Genomic DNA, 20,305 nt, shown 5'->3' with positions numbered 1-20,305 from the left:
GAGATGGCTTCCAGGATGAGCTGCTCCATCACCTTTCCAGGGATGGAGGTGAGGCTGACTGGCCTGTAGTTCCCTGGGTCCTCCTTCTTGCCCTTTTTGAAGACTGGGGTGACACTGGCTTTCTTCCAGTCCTCGGGCACCTCTCCTGTTCTCCATGACCTTTCAAAGATGATGGAGAGTGGCTTAGCAATGCTGAGAGACACCTTAAAAGTTATGTAGCAAGTACTACAGATAGGACAGCATGTTCATTAACTATTCTAGAAAAGTGACACTTTTCAGGTTTTAGTTTTCTGCTTAATTAAGTTTTGTAATTAACACAGTTTACAATGAAGTTTCTAATCTTTTTCTTTTTAGAAATAGCTCARTTAGCTAACTATGACAACGGAACAGCAGAAACTCCAGAAACGGATGAATCAATAAGTGTAAGTTTTCCTGTTACAATACTGCTTTTACTGAATCTGAGTAAAGAAAAATAAACACATGTTGTTCCATTCCCCCCACCCGAATTTTCTGCCCGTATCTGCAAACAGTGCGTTAAACAGAGCAGTGGTTAATGCTCAGACTAGCACCGTGGTGCACAGCAGATAGGCTAGCAACAAATAGAATTTTCTACCTGTTTTTCTAGATGTAGTAGTATCTTTAGTGTCCATCAAGTTACCGTGTGTTCATGATGCTGAGCTTGTTTTATCAAAAATTCCACTATTTTGCTGATGCCTCCTTTATTTCTGTTTGTTTAATGTATTTACTTTCCTTTTTGGAAGGACTTTAAAGCTCTTTCCTAAAAACAAAGTATTTTAAATAGCTTTTAACAGAGGCAGCTAATCATCAAATTGTTAAGAGAGCCTGAACAGGTCCAGTGAAGAGAAGAGGAGGAAGTGAGTGAGTTTAGGAATAGCCTTGATTCAGAAAGCCAGTTTGCAATGGGGAAGACTGTGTGTTGTTCATCAGAACCTGTGTCTGAAAATATTTTAGCAAAATAATGGGTCTCTAATATTTTGTCAGATGCTTGTTCAGGGAAACCAAGGGGAAGCAGGTTGGTGGATTTGATTCAGTTGAATATTGTGCTGGGTTCGAATTTTACGGTTAAAATTTTTATTAAAAAAAAAAAAGTTTGTATACCTTGGATTTTAGTCAACAGAGTAAATGTTGCAATAGCAATTTAGTATAGATTTTCAGTGCAAATTGATAGAAAGGAGGAGCCCATGCAGTTTTGGCATTTAACTGGCATTTACAAATGTTAGAGTTTAAAATAACATCATGAGGTATCTGGTAAACTAGTTCTGATATGCTACAGAAAAGACATCATTCTCTGCTGGATGTCTTATCACCTTGAGATAATTTCTGATTTTAGGGCAAAATGCCACCTTTAAAGGCTTCCAGAGCTATGACAGTTCCCTACTCCGCTGCTTTGGTTCATTTTCACAATGTTTAAAATACCATATTAGACCTGGCTGTTATCTTGTGGAAGGATGCTGACAAATTGAAGAAAAGTCAGTAGGTAATAACTAAAACGTTTAAGGGAAGTGCTGACTTACAAGGAGAATCTAAAAGTGCAAACTGGAGAGAGCCTATGTGCAAACCAGCTCAGCAGTGGCTAAGAAGTCATAATTCTAAGGTAATTGTGTTGTGCAAATACAAATATCAAAGTTGAAGAAATAAAGGAAGGTTAATGCAGTGTAATGAAGGAACATAACTTGGGGGTGATGAAATGAAATCAGGGAAGAAAAATACAGAGTAAATATTTGGAAACACTTTCTGAAAGTGTTTTTGTGCAGTAAACATAGCTTAAAGATATCTGTGGAGTAAATACACACAGGAAGTGGCAGGAAACATTTAGAAAAGTGAAGCATAGTATCATTCAAAATAATCATAAGTATGAAATTAGGAAGAGTTCTGTATTGGTGGGTGAAGGGGCTAAACAGTTTAATAAATCATCACTTTCTGTTGTTGTGTAATTCATTCTATTAACATGCTAATCTTCTTGCACTGAATTTGTTCTTCAAAAAGTATTTCATTGAAAATGTTCCAACCAGGTCTAATTTCAGCTGTAACTATGATAGAACTGCCTAGATAGGGCTCACAGAACTTTTCAGAGATTTAGAAAACGTCCTGAAAAAGATCTTGTGGGTTTGGAACATGGAATTATTTTGGAAATCTTCCTCCCCTCTCTCCATTTTGCTAATTCACTCTTCCATCTTTAAGACCAGATAAGTTAAAAAATATAGCTAGAAAAAAGGTTGTGCAGCAGTTAGGGTAACTCCATTTTGAAAATGTTCTGGTGTACAAGTAGGTGAGGTCGGTAATGGTCATAATTATTGCATTTTTTTCTCCTGTATTTTTCTTTTTCATTTTGTGTGTCTCTTTTTACAGTCTAGCCTAAATGATTGCAGACAACACTAATTAGAAATGTGTACGATTTTGTTTGTATGAGCAAGAGCTCATCTACACATTGTTACTATCAGGCTGTACTGCCGGAATCTGATTTACTAAAATGGGAAGGCAATAGCCAGTGAGCGCTTAGTGGGATTCACAGAAGTGCGTAACTCCAGATAGGAATTGCCAATAATTTGTTTGCCATTCTGGCTTCAGGCCAGCCTGCTGTAACGCTAATGTGTAGATGTAATGTGTAGATGAGTGGACAGATAGCTGCAGTATAACAGCTGCCTTTCTGATGAGAAGGCATCTTTGCCTCAGGGACCCCTTTGGTCTCTTACTTTGCTACCAGTGCAGCTAACTGGTTCACTGGGGTGTGGCAGCCCGAGGATGTTCGATTTGTGTTTATTCCCTGATTTTGAAAAAATGTACTGTATTAACTTTGTTCTTTCTCCTTTTTTACTTTGAAGAGCTCTAATACCTCACTGAAGCTACGGAGAAAACCTCGGGAAAGCGATTTTGAAACAATTAAGCTGATTAGTAATGGAGCTTATGGGTGAGTAATCCATGAGTGTAACAGTTCTTTTGCATTTCATTTTGGAAACTTCACATTATTTCTTACTGCAGGGATGTTTTTGTGAGGGAGTTCGTTTTCTCTGCTGCTTTCTCAATTCAGTTTTCCTGTTTCATTGCTACTATTTAAAGTTCACAAGAGAAACTTTTTGGAAAGCCTGCTAGGCAATAATGAATTATTGTGCACTGCAGTGAATTAAAATACTAAATACTGCATCACAGAAATTCTTCAGAAGTGGGTATTGTGTAATGCCAAAAATGAAATTTGAATAAATCAAAAGCCAGATTTAAAGTCACTGTTTTAATACTGGAAATGAGTGTTTTTGGAAATGTGAAACAGAATGTAACTTAATTTCTAGGGACACAATTTATTAAAAAACAGTGCTTATTTGTACTAAAAATACCAATAAAGTAGGAACAATTTCCTTAGGCCAATATTATTTTGGTTTTTTTTGTAGGCATTCTTTTACCCTCAAATTTTGTCCAATTGGCTTTTAAGAAATTGCTGTTATATGGTTGGAGTTTGGTTGGAGGTACTTGGAAAGCATGTAACTTACTGCCCAATAGTATGTGAGTCTTCTGGGGATGTCCTGGAAAACCAAGACAAAATTATGGTAGCCCATGTCTTAAATGAGCTCACAAAATATTTTTGGAAATGCAGTACAGAGATTCTGTTTACCAGTAAATAGAGTAGTCTTCAATCTCCATTTCTTTTTTTTTGTTCAGATACTATCTGTTAGACCCTTGATTGGCTCATTCTCTGCACTAAAACAGATCAAGGCTGTTAGACTGTTGATCTAAACTGAATGGCCAAGAGACATGCATGGGTTCACCATCATGAGGTGAGGAGCCCACCCCCAAATGAGGCTGCATCACAGAACAGCAGCAAAGGAGGCGGCCATGCTGCTCTTTGGCAATGACTAAATTAGGCTGATTCTTAAGTTTTCCTGCTTGAATAGGGAGCAGCAACAACCTCATAGGACTAGACACTCTTTGAAGAGTCCCTGGATGTAGAAGATAAAGCGCTTGTGCTCTTTCCACTGGAATTTTGCACTCAGATTTAAAGGCCTGAGGATTGTGGGCTCAGGAATGCCTTTCTCTGGTTTATTTAGTTAAAGGTAACCCTGAGCCCTGATGGGACAGGAAACATTTAGTGCTCTTTAGTGCTGTTGGTCATAACAGTGCGTGTAGAGGCTATTACTTGTATCTAGACCTGCTTACATAGTTCATCAACAAGCCAGAAGAAAATAGCGTAATTTGCATTAAAATTACATAAATATCCAAATACAACTTCTCTCTATTTAACCTCTCCTGGATTGATCCCCTCAGAATTTCCTTAGGCAGAATTTGCTCCTTAGGCAAACTCATTACTGTATGCTAGTTACTCTCAAATACTCCAGGACTTCAAAGGCCTTTTTCCCCAGCAGTTTGCAGCGGCTGCTGTTCCTCGCTGGCTACATCACTCTCTCCTTCCCTTGGCAGCTGCTTCATCCCCTCCCTTCCCCCTTTCATCTCCTACCCAGTTTCCTCTTTGTCTTATCGGAGGAGGATGAGAAGAGCTGTGTGTGGTTGGTACGTGTAGGAGAAACGGATGTCTGAGTCACTAGACCTGCCCAGCTTTCAAGTAGTTTTAGGATGGGTGGGAGTGGGGGAAAGGAGGGAATGGATGCAGAAGGGTATGTTGAGACCAGAAATGTGAAGCTTGCTGCCCGAAGGCAGAGGCTCCATAGGTCTGTGGCTCTTGCTGCTTAGATTTTTACAGTCAGAAGGAGCCTTGATCAGCCATCAAGAAGCATAGACTAGAGACAACTGTCCATTTGAAACAACAGGACAAGTAAGGATTTGAAAAGCTGGAAAAGAAAAGAAGAAAAATCAAGGCTTACTATGGCGTGTATGATGTAGACATGCAAGATTATTCTTCATGTGAAATCTTTGTTTACGGAGGGGAAAATCAATATCTGTTATGTGAAAGACCTTAATGAACGTAATTTGTAAAACTGGCAATATAAATGTGGTAAAAGTTGGATGAGACCCTGGTGAATTTGTGAGGAAAGATTTAATTTAGGGTGAACAGTTTGGAGTGTATCCAGATTCTATTTGAATCATTATTGTCCTTCTATCAAAACTGAAAACAGAGGTAGGCTGGCTTCTGAGTATCTGTGGTTTACACTGTGGTAATATTAGAAATGGAAAATATCATTAGTTTTAGTAGGATGCTATTCCATACTTAAACAATAACAAAGTGAATTTCATTGTTTTGGTTTTTTGTTTTAAATGAAACAAGAAAAATCAAGAACAAGAAAGAAAATAAAGATGTAGCCCACTAGCGACTAATGTAGAGCATAAGGAACGCATTCAGTGAACTGTGTGAAAATAGGCTACTTTTAAAAGTACTTTTTAGTAAAATTTGAAATCACTTTCAAAAGTGACTTTTGCACCTAGTCCCTTATGCTGCTGAAAGCTGAGAAGGCTTGAGCTCCTAAATCTTCTAGGATACCATTTTCTCAAAAGTACCTGTGTGCTTGAAGATTTCCATTCTGGTGTGTCAGATAAGAGGAACAGTAATATCAACTGACTTTTTTGTAAGTATTAAGCATTTTTTGCATTAGTGCCATACAATTGGTGGTTGATTTACTGAAAACTTACGATCAGGTCTAAAGGGGAACACATCACTATTACCAGCACTCCTTTTAACCTGTCCATAAAATGGAGTATAATTAAACATATCTGTTAATACAAAGCAATAAACTAACCCCTAGGTGTTTATCACAGCTTATTACAAGTATAAGCAGCTGAAATAAAAGTTATTGTTACTATGTACAAGGATTTTTTTTTTCCTCTTCTGCATTTTTCCAGGCTATTAGCTTCTTGAAATAACCTAAATATGTGTGAAGTCTACCTGTGCTTCATTGATTTATTCTCAGAAATACATCAGTGGGCATATTTTGTGCTGAGTAAAGATTTAGTATGATATTGCAATATTTTGTTTATTTCGAGGTTATAATGGAGGGTTTCATTCTGAACCAAATTAAAAAAAAAAAAAAGCATACCTTCTGGTGTCTTTGATTTTACTGTGGTGGTTTTGCCTCCATTAGTGAAATGGAAAGCTTTTACTGCTTGAAAGAGTAATTGTTGGTCTTGGCATGCTGTAGCAAAGATTTGTCAGATACGTTAAAGTTGATGAGTTTAAATATAAACCATTGGTTTTGTGAAAGTTTGAGTAAATATCTTAGCAGTTCTTTGCTTTTAATTGGTTGGGTAAACTCATTTGTAGTGCAATTAAATGACTGTATAGTAGATGAGGTGTATCAGGCTTTTGGGAGTGGTTGGGAATATACAAGAAGTTAAACAAGCTGTGAATCAGTAAATATGTAGGATGCTGGCCAAGTCATTAATGGTTTCACAAGCTGTCTGTTTGACTTTTTTTCAGGCAGCCAAAACTTTTTATGCTTTCCCAGTTTTATACTTTTACTGCCATCATAGCAACCTTTTTTTTTTTTCTTCCCCCAAATTATTTCAGCTCTCAAGAGGCAGCAGGTAGTCCAACCCCTCAAGTTTCATATCAGCCTGCTTTCATGAACCAGCCGAACAAAGTAGAGGTTACATTTGATTTCAGGGAAGAGAGTGGTCTTAGTAAAGAGAACCTGTACTAACATATAAGCGTAAAGCAAAAATACAGTGCTACTTTAGGAGCTGCATGGAATGCTTTTAMTTCTGCAAAGATTATTATGTCAAGGCGTACACGACATACTGACTGTTGGTGTTGCTTGATAAATTGTTAACTCTCAGAGGTGGTGTTGGCTTGAGCAGCTGCTGCCCCTAACCCTTGGTACTCATTCTTGTCTCTTCTTCACCCAGTTGACAGTACTGGCTCATGTGCAGTTGTATTGAGAATGGGACTAAGGAAGCTTCCCAGCTGCAAAATAACACCCCTGTCAGTCAGATCAGTTCATCAGTCTGGCAGTCACCAAATCAGGAGTGGAAGTGTGGGAGAGTGGGGGGGTGGGGGCAGCTATGTAGGCTCACTTAAGTAGCAGCACCTCTGAAAGGACCACAAATAAAACAAACTGTATTTCTTTTCTGTTTATCCCTGTTGGTGACTGGTCCACAAAGAGTAAAAGGCTTTGGTTCCTAGAAGTCTATAGCTTTACAGTGCAGCTTAGAAAATAGAGAGTAGTGATTTTTGTGCTGTGGGGTTCTTATATTCATCATAGACTTACTCAAAATGGTGAACTTCAGTGAACTGGTGGACTGCTCAGAGTGAGTCTCCCTTCTCAGTGCATTGTAGGCCGTGTGCCTTATCTTTCCTCTGTAGCTAATCTGTATGTGAGGATCTAATAGTGGGAGCTACTGCTGTTATCTCCAGTGGTAGAGAAAGAATGTTACAGTGCTGAATGTCTTGAATTGCGTCCTTCCTGAACGTGCAGCATGCGACAGACTGATGAAGAGCTCAGTTTCTTGAACATTTCTTCTACAAATACAGACCAGTTCTTCTTACAAAGCTTACTCAGGAAATCTGGGCAGTGGTTTCACCATTTTGCACCTATGTTTACTAGCTGCCATAAAGATAGAAGTTACTATTGTTAGATATAGAGAGTTGCTTTTATTGGCTAAGATCTATGGAAGTATTGAAAGAACTAGGACTAGTACTAGTTGTGAGAGGAGAATCACAGCCACGTGTTCTCATCTTCCTATGGCTAGCATCTCATTTGATACTAGGCAGGTTAGGATATGTCTGAAATGTTGCTGGAAGGAGGCTGTGCACTGTGTGCCAGGGCTTTGAATGCCCCCACCGCACTGGCTAGTGTTACTAGGAGTGCTGGCATTTCCTCCATACCCCCACATAAATCTGATGTGGTCACGGCCATCATCTAGCTAGGAAATGGTGGAACGTTGCTATGTRAATTGTGGTCTTAAATAACTACTTGTAAACTTATACTGTCGTAACATTACTCACAGGTGCCCAAATGGCTCCCCTACGCTGGAGAAAACTCGGACTAATTCCAGGGTAATACAGAATTTAGCAGTCAGGATATTGCTTATGAAAATGAAGCATAATTCTTGGTTAGCAGCTATAGTTTTTAAACAGTAAATATAGTAAACACAGTACCTGTGTTTCCACAAGGATTTCAAGGTCCTTTAACAAAGTAGAGAATCAGGTCAAAGCAATTGACACAGCTATGTTGGCCTAAAGCAGTGAATGTAGACTAGATTACACAATAGGGCTAAAAGATGAGGTTATTGAAGGAACTTTAAACTAGGGCTGGAGCCTATAAATAATTTAAGGGAATAGAAATCGGTGTTGTAAGATTTGGAGGAGAGATTGCATTATAGTTAAGTTGGAGCAATTGAGGAACCTGGTCGTCATTTCTCTTGTCATCTTACACACGTGTATCCATGTTTTGTATTTGTGCCTAGCAGAAAAAAGGTATTTTAGAGAGGTTTTTTTTTCCAAGCTGAAGAAGATGATTTATGTTAGAAGTGAAAGAAGGTCATATTTGGACAATCCCAAAGTTTATGAATAGATTTCCCTTGAAAAGTAAACTTATCGTGATGAAATATGACATCAATAAAACACAGGACACTTGTGTACATGATGAGGCCTGTACAGTGAAATTGCAGAGATTGTTTTAGAAATCTCTTGTAGCCATGTTATGAAAATAGGAAGAGGGAGGTGAGAAAGCAAATTGTTTCTTTGAAAACGTAGAAGGCCCCGACAAAGCCACTCTGTGGCTTCACAGGCAAAGATGGCAACCCACTGTGCTCAAATGGGTTGACAGGGCAAGTGGATGTTCTGGGAAGGGCATTGCTTTTGTATGAAGGAATCCTAGAATTACAGTTGTCTTTATAATATACTGAGAATCATGAGCTGAGTAATTAGTGGCCAAGGTCAAGAAACTGAGTAAAGTTTTCAACAGCATACTACTGTAACAGTCCTGTGCTCCTTCACTCCTTTCAAGGCAAAGGTGCTTGGACATAGAAACAGTGGATTTACCTCGATGCTGCTTTAGTTTCATTAGGGACTTCTTTTATATTACCAATCACATTTACGATCTTTTGAGAAGATGGAATGAATTAGCAAGGAAGTAGAAAATGAGGCCACTTCTCTTTCTAAAGTAGTTGGACAGAACCACTGAAAACTAATGAACACCCTTCATTGAGCTTTCTTTTTGTGTGAGGATCTGTCTCTAGTATTACCGGACATTTGTTCTCAGTAAACACAGAAAGCAGTTGTGAGYGTGCTTAGAGTACTGGTAGGTTGGGGGAATGGCAAAACTGCAGTGAATTTGCAGTATGTTGGAGAAAGAACGGAAGTCTTCAGCAGGAGTAAAGTGCTGCTGTATAGGGCATAGTTTTCTTTGTAAAGCGTAAATGCTGTTTGCTCTGGTACTGTGGTACACAAAGGAGGATGTGAATAAGTAATGATATAAACTTAATTATGTTGAAGATAAAAATTTAAAATCACTTTGTACAGTGTAAGCTGTCTATGTACACATAAATGTGAGAGACACGTAGTATGTTGCTTCCATCTTGTGATTCTGCTGCACCTTGAACTAAACAATTTTTTTCTGAGGATTTGTGTATTACTGAATTCTGGTAGAAATGCATGCAATTATCTTCCTGTGATTACGAGACTGGAGAATGCAATTTAGAGACCTGGGGGAACATGACCAACATGTATTTCCTGGAGGATAGTCAGCCTTACTGATTCTTCATCATTAAATATGGTGGTAATGACTGTACAGGTCCACATGGTATGCAAAGGAATTATTAAGATGCTGTAATAATATGCTCTTGCTAATATCCATCTTTCAAAAGTTCATCTTGACATGCTGTCCAAATTTAAGCTCTGAGAAGGCTCTGCATTCAGAGTTGTAGGCCTGCCAGAGAGCTGCCTGCCCAGAAATCTGTTAAGTTCAGTGGATTGATACAACGTGGGTGGGTTTTTTTGTTTTGTTTTTAAGGATTGAGGCTTTAGGCACCCAAAAGGCTCACTCTTCTATGTTCCAGGAGTGAACCAAGAGCACTGAAATAGGGAAAAGACGAAATTGCAAGAAATTAAAAAGTTGAGACTGACTGGCAGGAGAGATGGCAATAAAAGGGAGAGAGGAAAGACAGACCATAAAGGAAAGCAAAGGAAAAGCGTTGTAAGGAGGGGGTGGAGAAAAGAAATGAATGTGGGGGGAGGAGTGAGAAGAGGTGCGGGACAGAAGGCATGAAGCCAGCAGGGAGGAGAGCTGAAGTGCTGAGCTGAATCACTAGGGGTTTTTGAGCTTGGGAGGGGCATGAGGGAGCAAGGCTGTGTAAGAGGCCCTAAGGGCGGGGTTTGTCTTGGGTTTTGCCCAAGGTGTTTTTCCCCTGGTTTCATAATGTGTAATGTCTTTTACCTGCCCTACCCTCAGACAAGAGAAAGGGATAGTTGGATAGTTCAGCCTTTGGAATCAATAAGAGAAACTTTCTTGTCAAGGAAAGTACTCCACAAAGGAAATCAGAAGGTTTTTTTGTTCTTTGTTTTTTGTTTTTTAAAGTGACTGTAACTTTGGTAGCTGTGTGGAGCTCTTCATAAAAATAGTAAGGCAAGAATCCCCATTTTCATTTAAATAACTGTATGCTGATAATTGGACCTCATGGGGACACCAGATTGAATTTAAAAACTACATAATTCAGTCCCATTTTTTTCCTCTATTTTCTCTTTTCATCCTTTCTTTCCATAAACACTCATTACTGTGGTAATCATATACTGGAGATGCTACAAGCATTAAATGCTGCAAAGTGGATTTCAAGCAAGACAAACATTTTCAGGATTTGCCTCAAGGGATTTTGAGAAATGCAGCAGTAATGTCCTGTGTCAGTGTTTCACAGCAGGGTGATTCCTTTTCCTGAGCATGGCAAGGAAAGTGGCTTGTCTGTGTGAGGTTTTCTTTCACTCTGCTTCTCCCACTGTCTTGACCTGATCTAACCAAGCTTAAGGAAAACTTTGTACTCAATACCCCAGTGGAAATTCTGCATGTCAAGATGCAGCATAACATATTACTGTGTAGTTAATACAGTGATCTTTCAAATTACCTGCTGGTGACCTGCCCTGATACAGATCGGTGTTGGTGTCGAGGCCTGAACAAGTACAGAAGATGATGCATTTTACACTTGGCAATGAAGGAACCACCCATTAAGCAACTTCTGAGGTTGCAGGTGAAACCTGCATGAGAAACTTGTGACATGTTTTAGAATCCCCTGGATAGTGTCTGAGTCATAATTATATGACACCATACTTACAGAATGAGCATTTGTCAGAGTGATTTATAACATTATGTCATAGCTGTTTTTTGTATATAATCCTTTGCTGGTGGAGACGCCCAAAATCTATATGGGCTGAGAGCATTTACAATATTTGTTCAGAGCTTTTTATTTCTTCTTTTTCGTTGGTTTTGTTTGGGGCTTGTTTGTTTTTAACTTGTGTGCTAATGTGTTGACTGAGGCTTATCCTCGTGATGAAACAAAATGAGGTCTTTAGCCATTCTCAGATGTGAAAGGCTTGTCAGCTATGTTAAACTAAAGCCAATTTTTTTCTAATACATATACAGTGGCTTTAAATATATGTACCTATTTTTACAAATATATTTAAAAATACATTTTTAATATAGTTATTCACGCGCACCCCTTTCTTTTCTTTCATTTGAACTTCTTCAGCGCTGTTTATTTTGTGAGACATAAGGAAACCAGACAAAGATTTGCCATGAAGAAAATTAATAAGCAGAATCTAATCCTCCGAAACCAAATCCAACAGGCTTTTGTTGAGCGGGATATCCTGACATTTGCAGAAAATCCATTTGTTGTCAGCATGTATTGCTCCTTTGAAACAAGACGCCATTTATGTATGGTCATGGAATATGTAGAAGGTAAAGTATCTCTTTTCTTTTACTATGGAAGAACAGGGTTTCCTAACACCAAGAAAGGAAAATAACCCATGTGGTACTTGCATTTAGAAGGGCCCCCTGTGTGTCCTCTGTGCTCTGGCAATACTTGTTTAGTATCTAAATCCAAAACCAAGATGGCTTTCTTCCCAGTTGTTATCTACTGGTGGGAGCTTGTAAAATGCTTGTGCTACAACTATAATAGGAAATAACTGCTCCTTGAGTAAGTTCCTCATAGAATATAATCATAAGAGTCCTAGCATTTGAAGTTCATGTGAAAATGCTGTTTGCTTTTCTGGATTTTAAATTTTCATCAGCAAGTCCTGGGGTATTTACAATAGTGATTTTTCAAAGAGAGAAGACGAAGCAATTTGCAAAGGTGCTGATGTTGAAGGAAAACACAGTGGACAGAGAGAGTGCAAGATGAAATACCCAGGCTATGGTTGTTCGGGCATTTTTCAGTGGCAGTACGGGCTTAATTGGTTTCCAGCTGAACCCTTGTACCAGTCACTCCCAGCTTCACGCGGTTTGGCAGTACAATGGTTGGTGTGGCTACATGGTAAACTGGATCATGGAAATGATCTGGCTGAAAAATAAGCATTTATGGCTACAATTTATGCCTACTTCTGCAGCATATATGGATTATGCTGATACACCTCAAGAATTTATGGCGCCATCTGGAATGTTTGTCCTTTTTCCACAGGTGGAGACTGTGCTACTTTGATGAAGAATATGGGTCCCTTACCTGTAGACATGGCAAGGATGTACTTTGCAGAAACTGTTCTGGCCTTGGAATACCTTCATAATTATGGAATTGTACACAGGGATTTGAAGCCAGACAAGTATGTATAAGGAATACAACCATAAAAAAACTTTGAAATTGTTAAATAAAATATGAAGGGTATAATTTTACTATGCATGATGCAGAGTTTTTCATTGTGAATGTTGTCATGTAGATTCACAATTTCTGCACAATTTATGAATTTTCATTACCTGCAATTACAGAGAATATATTTTTCCAAAAGTGTTCTTTTAAAGCCCTTTAAGATGGAACAGGCTATCAGAGTAGCTAAAGAAAAATGTACTTATTTTTTCTGGTTGAAATGAAGGGAAATGCATTTTATCCATTAAGAAAAAAATCTTTCTAAGTATACTTAAAACACTGTTTAATACAAAATACCATCAACTTAGATATTTGTATATATAAAGAACAGGTCAACCTGATTGGGAAATGTTTTTTGTTGCATTTTTTTGCATACTTTAGAAATACAGACTCTCTCCTGTATGTGTAAATAACACTACAGCACGTAGCTGTAGTGATTGGTGTAATTGTTGTATCTCCGTTAATCTTCTATCTGTCCCACATTAAAAGAAGATTTGGGGTCATGTCTGTTGAGTGGAAATACTTTCATAGCGTGATACTTCATGCCACTGTAATATTAGTTATCAGCTAACTTAATATCTGATTTTTTTCAAAAAAGTTAGATAGCAAATGCCTGCCTTGTTTCAAAAACTAAATCTGTCATGGATCTTTCAGAAGGATGTCTGCTTCTTTTTTTTCAAAGCATTTTATGTTATAAACCTGGATGTATTTAACTATTACCACTCAACGTGGTCCTGTAAGATGATGTTCAATTGGGTATAAAAATAGTTTGTTTACATCTGGTAAAAACAGTAACAAATGTAAGACTGTATCAGATTTTTAACCTCTTTGTTCTCTACCTGGTACAATTACTTCTTAAATTGTCTTTATATTTCTGCAGTGCTGATGAAACATTTTCCTCTCAGTATAATAATAAGTGCATAATATTGAATGATATTACAGTAACTTCAGATCATTCTAATTTTCAGTTTATTGGTAACATCCATGGGCCATATAAAGCTTACAGACTTTGGCCTGTCTAAGGTGGGGCTAATGAGTTTGACTACCAATCTGTATGAGGGTCACATTGAGAAGGATGCCAGAGAATTCCTTGACAAACAAGTAAGACACAGCCTTTTTCATTTCTACATTGAGTGTTCAAATGAAGTCATGTTTTGCGAGCAGAATGTACTGTATAAACTGTTTTTATTTCTGCATTGGTGTTCCTATTGTATATGTCAGTTACTTTTACTGGTGCCCTGTGGATTGTTGTAGGATTATTTTTCCTTTCTACATTAGCATCTGTTAGTAAGATGAACAACCTAATTGTGTTCCAGTCAGTCTGTGAGAGAGACAAATGGAAAGCTCTTTTTATAAGGAATTCAGAAGTCTCAGCAGCGTACTTGTGGAGCACATGATGCATTGTACAACCAAGGGTGCTAAAATCCTTGCTATGGCCCATTTCTCTTTAAGCATGCCTCATTACTGTTGTTCACAATCTGTTCACTGTAAAAGTTACTTAAGATAAAACCATCACAACTTTCATGTAAAGATAAGGATATGTTTAAGTTAAATAAAATATTTGCTGTGATAGACTCCCACATATTAAAGCAAATGAAAAAAGAAACTATCCTTTGCATGACAGACATGCAAATATGATTATGATGCCTAAAAATGTAAGTAGGTCATTTTAAAACAATTAGATTTTATGCAAGCTCAACAGCCTAAAACCTACTGAATTTCATTTCTCCATATTTCCACATTATTTTACATTTCAAAAATTATAAATGTAAATAACATAACATAATTAGTACTGTTAGACTAATTTTACCATCATGTTTGTTTTCTTATTATTAGGTCTGTGGTACACCTGAATACATAGCTCCTGAAGTAATACTGAGGCAGGGTTATGGAAAGCCAGTGGACTGGTGGGCTATGGGAATTATCCTTTATGAATTTCTTGTTGGGTGCGTGCCATTCTTTGGAGATACACCGGAGGAGCTGTTTGGACAAGTAATCAGTGGTGAGGATCATCAGAAAGAAACAAATTTCTCAGCTTGCTGTGAAACATTTCAGTTCATTAATAGTAAAGCCATTTAAAACTTTACTCATACACTAGTTTTTCAAGCTAGTTTTGGTCAAAAAAAGGCACCATTGTTGTAATACTGTAATACACAATTTTCTGTCAAAGCAATAAGAACAAAATTTGGACTAAAAGCTGAACTTACTGTACATTATTGCTGAGTACAGAAATGGAGTAATGTAGAGGACAGTGGTTGAGTTGCACTGCTTGAAAAAGAAAAGCAGTATTAGTAGTCAAATAATGCCACTACAGCACAGTGCTTTCAGTCTTTAGTAAAGAAATTATACCAGAGAAGAAAAGGTTAAAATTAATTTTCATTGTTGGGAAAATGCCTCATGGCACAATGAAGAAATTAAAAAAGATTTAATAAAACCCTAAAACAAATGTCTCCCAAATAATGAATAATGAGAAAGAAAAGGAAACAAATTCAATTCACAGATTGTTAATGATTTCATTGGACATTGTTGTAGTGTAATGTTATTTCTGTAACATCTGTTCTTTTTTCATTTAAAATTCAATAACCTTTTAGATCTTAACCTGCAAGCTGACCCTAACTATTGTTATGCAGCTTGTGGCAAAACTAAATGATAATTAAACAGTCTCACTTACTATCCTACCTGCCGTTTCCATAAATTTCCCGGATGCATAGATGTAGAAGGCCTCTGCTTATGCCAGAAGTTTAACATAATGGCACCTCTGTTAGTATTTCCCAGCATGTTTTATGATTTGCGTAAAAGGTCCACTAGCTAATACCAAAAACCATCACCAATCCCCCCCCCCCCCCAAATCCCAAACTAACTGAACCTCCCCCTCCTTGTTCTCTGAGAACTCAAGAAATCTACTTTTGTGCTTAAGGAGACATTCTGTCGTCATCTCACATTTTTGCATCTCTGACATTGCAAGCCAGGCGTGTTTGTAAACTTTAATGAAGTGGACTTGTGACTGCCATCCATTATCTGACCTCTTTATACAATATCCTAGCTGTTTGTGGATTTGTAACCATGCTGTTTGCTGATGTGATGCACCAAGGCCTCAGTAACAGGGAGAATCAACTGTTTAATTAACACAAGCAGCAAATGCTGGCTTTGTTCTTGATGCCCCGTGGCTGCAATGCATATTCATGCTTTATATTCCAAATCAGATTTAAACTGCAGTAGAAGCTGTAGGCAGGCAAACAGGGAAATAGCTCATGTTTTTATTGCATTTCCAGACATGCATGCATTTGTGTTTATATCATTTGGCAACTCTTTGGCTGGGAGGAGGGAAGGAAATAGTCTAAAATTAATGACAAATTTTGCACTTTAGATTTTACATTTCATATGTCATATTAATTTTACTTTTTATAAACCACATTGTCATGTGTTACAGTTTAGCTGATATGTAAGTAAATAACTTCATCTGTTTGAATCTGCCCACTTACCTTGCAGAAATTATTTGTAGGAGTGTTTATAAACCTGATTCATTTCCATCCACACCCCAATGCTGTTGGTCAGTTTAGTTTCTTGTTTCACTTTTGACTTTTCAGGTTTTTCTTTTCTTTTAAATATCCTTATTTACTAAAGTCATTCTTTCTGTCAATATCTACAGGAGAACTCTTTTGATGCAAAAGTTTCCTGTGCTAAAATGTAAGGTCCCTTTGTATTAAACTTCAGAAACCTTGCTACAGAATCCAAGATTTTAATTCCAATTTCTGAGGGTGAAATCTACATTCTACATGAAAATCTACCTTCAATTCTTGCTCTCTCATTTCAGCTCCTTTCTTCTGTGTTGTAGGTTGCCATTCTTTTCCCCCAAGTTGTGCGCGTACAACTGTGGGAGGCCTAACTGTAAACTAGATGCCTAAAATGATCCAGGTTAAAAATAACCCTCCAGAAACAGGTTACAGGTCACGCCTATTTATTTCAGTATCTTTCTTTAAACTCTTTAATGCAAAGATGGAATTCATGTATAACCTTTGATCATGGAAAAATATAGATCATAAAGCACAATCCTGAAGTCTTCTGCATCTCCTGCGGTTGGTCTTAGTGCTCTGGTTCTCTGATGCCAAAATCCCAAACAACTTGTATAGAATTTTGTCTAAACCTGCAATATATTACATTTGTGGAGGCAGCTTCTGCTAAAAATCAGACAAAAAATTGCTGTGTAAGTTGCTATGAGGTTCATGTTCATATTGAAACTGGCACAGTTTTCCACTGTTGAATATAAATGAAGGTTTGGCAGAATTTCTATTCAACCTTACCTGCATGCTGCAGGGTGTAACTTGGCTGCAAGATTTAGGTGTTACTTGGTACGCAGTTCAAAAGGCTTTAGTGACGTAGGAGTGCAAGTGAGTTTTTTCCTCTAAAGTACAGGAGATTTGGAAAAAAGCTATGCTGGCATGTATCTTTCCAGACCACAGGGTCCCATACCTCTGCCCTTAGTCGTGGGAGGAATGACTGACTTCAATGAAGCTACTAGCATTAGAGAGGGATTACAAATCTGAGCAGTGACGGCTGGTTCAGGTCAGCTGTGTCCACCTTATCACCAGTTTCCAGGAACAGAACTAGAATTTAAACCACATTGTTCTTTCAGGGGAGGAGGGACAGTGTACAAGTCGCTAGTGTTTTGCAAGAGCTTTCCATGAGCCAAGCATTGCTCTATTCTACTGTTAAAAACTGTTTTGGGTTAAAGGATACCTGCAAGGAAGATGGGGACATAAAAATACATGTACAGAGAAGGTGTCAGAGTATTGAAGTCAAAAATAGTATGCAACAGAAAGCAACTTGAAAAAGTTGCCTTAACTCTGACTACTGCTAACTTAGTATGAAGGCTTTCATACAGCTTTTGCTGGATGTTGGGACCAGACTTAAATAATAACAAATGATTTTCTTTTTTGCTAGATGAAATCAACTGGCCTGAAAAGGATGAAGCACCACCTTCAGATGCCCAGGATCTGATTACCCTGCTGCTCAGGCAAAATCCTTTGGAAAGACTGGGAACAGGTTAGGTGGCAGTATTTTAAATTTTGTTAGTATACTAGAAGTATCTTCTACATTCAGCATGCTGGGCCTTTTGTCCTTGTATTTGTTTTGCCAGGGAAGCATCTGTCAGTGTGTGCACATGACAGCATGTGGTTATAGCAGAGGTTATTTTGCAGATTCAAACCAGTAGAAGGAGCTTAACAGTATGATGGTTGTAATCATGTAGCATTCACATGTGGTCGTTCTCATTTACTCTTTTCTTGCCTCAATGAGTAAAACAGAAACCTCTCAAAGATCTAGGTAGCCACTGGAAGGAGTTCCTTCCTGAACACACTATTAAATAACTTAAAACAGATATAGAGAAAGGGGATTGAAACACAACCAACTCTTCCTTTGCCAGAAGTACCTTGACCTGGCAATTTAGTTCCTTCCTGCTCTAGGGTGAGTGATGGCTGCTTGAACTAATTATTGAGAAATGACTGCCTGAGGTTGCTTTGTGAAAAGGTTTATCGTTCTCATTCAGCACTACTGCCTTGTATGGAAAAGAATAAAATAAAACGCATGAGTGTTAAGGAAACAAATGGGTATGTCAGAATACAAGCTGCTTATTCTTCTGTGGTCATTCAGTGCCAAGCTTGTTCCATTCCAAGTAAAGAATCTGGTAGATGGTATTAGGTGTAATGAGCGTGCACTGGCTAGTGAAACCACCGTGTGGTTATGTAATATTGTAGACTTTGCTAGTTGATGGAGCAAGATTTTAGTTGGGAATTTGAGAGAGAGACAAAAATGAAGAATATTGCTGATTATTTTTAAGGTGTTAATGTATGGGAGCCTTAGTTACTGCATCCCACTTGGCAAGGCACCACGTAAACCCTAAACAAAAAAATGAGTCTTACAGTGAACACTGTATGTATAAATGAACATAGACATATCTGGGAGGTCAAGGTAACTGAGAGGCAAATTTAGTCAGCATGACAGTACTTACAAAATTATCAGCAAAACTGAGTCCAGCGGTCAGATTCAGTGATGCATGTTTTTAGAGCTAACATAAGATGGAGCATTAGGAACAAGTTTATAACTGGCTTTACCACAGTCACTCGGGGAAACATGAGAATCACCCAGACCCCTAGGACTATTGATGTGGTCCCAAACCACAGGTCTTCATTTGGGAAATAGTGAAGTGACAGCAAGGACAGAGCTGTGTGTCCCTTGCTCCCTGAGCATCTGGGGTCTATGTGAACATCACTTAGGCACCACTGTAAGTGATGGTCTGGAGTAAGTGGCATCCAGTAAAGTTTGTTGTTTTCTCTGGCTGCACACTGAGCAAGGTAGGGGTGAGGGAGCTATTATGCCCAAGTGACAGTTCCTCTACTTGCTTCCTGCTTCGTCTGCTGCAAAGGGCACTGCCAAAGGCAAATTGAAGAACCAGAACTAGTTCTATCTCCTTGTTTTAAATATACTAATTTCAGGCATTGTCATTTCATTGCCTGTATGCGTTTTCCTTGTAAACGTAGTGTTAATGCAAGGCTGTCGCCCTGTGAGAGACTGGATCACAAGTAGACTGTGAGTTCTGCCTCTCTCTGTTTTGCTACAGCTGGTTAAGGAAGTGAACTGGCTAGAATTGAACTGGCCTAAGTGCTGTAATGGTCAGCGCCTCCACATGGAACATCAGTTTGTGGGCTGATTTCTTTCGACTGTTCATGGTCTCTCAAGAGCTGGTAGAGCGCAGCTAACAGAGGCAGCGAACAGACGCAGCAGTTTGCGCGGCAGTTTGCGCAGCAGTTTGCGCAGAAGGGTGCGCGAAGGTACCTTCGTTTCTGTTCCCTGTGGTGTACACTTCCTCAAGTATGGTTGTGACACGCTGCACAGCGCGTTCCCCAGCAGCTGTTGGAGTTGCTGTGTCAGAGGCTTGGACCCAGACCGACCCTCTGACAGTAGATGCGGCTCTACAGGTCTCAGGCTGCAGGGAGTGCTTGGGGCCTCTCCGGGAGGCCTGGGCTGGCAGCCAGCTCTCCTGCAGGAGGTGTGCTGCTGTTGGCGAGCTGTGTCGTCAGGTAAGGGAGTTACGGGAGGAGGTCAGTAGGCTGCGCAGCATCCGAGAAGCAGAGCAAGAGATAGACAGGGTATTCTCGGAGACTGTACAGCTCCAGGAGTCCCAACCCCCTGCAGCAGTGGAGTTGCCAGAGGGCTCTGTGCCRTGTGAAATGGTACATCATATACATCATAACACCATAGAAGAAGACTGGAAACTGGTCGCTGCTCGTGGGAGGAGAAAGGCTCCTACTCCTCCTGAAGACCTGAAGCTGAAGAACAGGTTTAGTGCCCTCCAGGATGGGGAGGAGATGGGCATGGCTGCCAGGGAAGTACCTGGGACAACAGACCTTGTGCTCTGCCGGAACGCCCGGAAAAAGCGGCGGGTGATTGTTGTGGGGGACTCCCTGCTRCARGGGAYRGAGGCAKCTATCTGYCGACCTGACCTCTTGTCTAGAGAGGTTTGTGGCCTGCCGGGGGCTCGTGTGAGAGATGTCATGCAAAGACTGCC

At 39.1% G+C, this 20,305-nt stretch overlaps 1 protein-coding gene across 2 annotated transcripts in view; it reads left to right on the top strand.

Annotated features, from left to right (window-relative positions):
• Positions 1-18,549, top strand: part of LOC112961353 (microtubule-associated serine/threonine-protein kinase 4-like) — an 89,316-nt gene extending 70,767 nt beyond the window's left edge. Inside the window, exons 10-16 of one of the 2 annotated variants that reach the window (XM_026056437.1) lie at positions 355-422; positions 2,844-2,929; positions 11,635-11,843; positions 12,562-12,700; positions 13,710-13,842; positions 14,578-14,743; positions 17,683-18,549. In XM_026056437.1, coding sequence (XP_025912222.1) covers positions 355-422; positions 2,844-2,929; positions 11,635-11,843; positions 12,562-12,700; positions 13,710-13,842; positions 14,578-14,743; positions 17,683-17,789 — 908 coding nt within the window. In that variant the 3' untranslated portion in view covers positions 17,790-18,549. Of the gene's footprint in view, positions 1-354; positions 423-2,843; positions 2,930-11,634; positions 11,844-12,561; positions 12,701-13,709; positions 13,843-14,577; positions 14,744-17,682 lie in introns of those variants that run through there. The other variant, XM_026056438.1, reaches the window with a different exon arrangement.
• The last annotated feature ends 1,756 nt before the right edge of the window (positions 18,550-20,305 follow it).

This window comes from Apteryx rowi, unplaced genomic scaffold, assembly GCF_003343035.1.
Source record: "Apteryx rowi isolate R43461 unplaced genomic scaffold, aptRow1 scaffold_131, whole genome shotgun sequence".
Taxonomy (NCBI): domain Eukaryota; kingdom Metazoa; phylum Chordata; class Aves; order Apterygiformes; family Apterygidae; genus Apteryx; species Apteryx rowi.
Note: the sequence above shows the minus strand (reverse complement) of the source record. Positions and strands in the feature narration are given on the sequence as shown.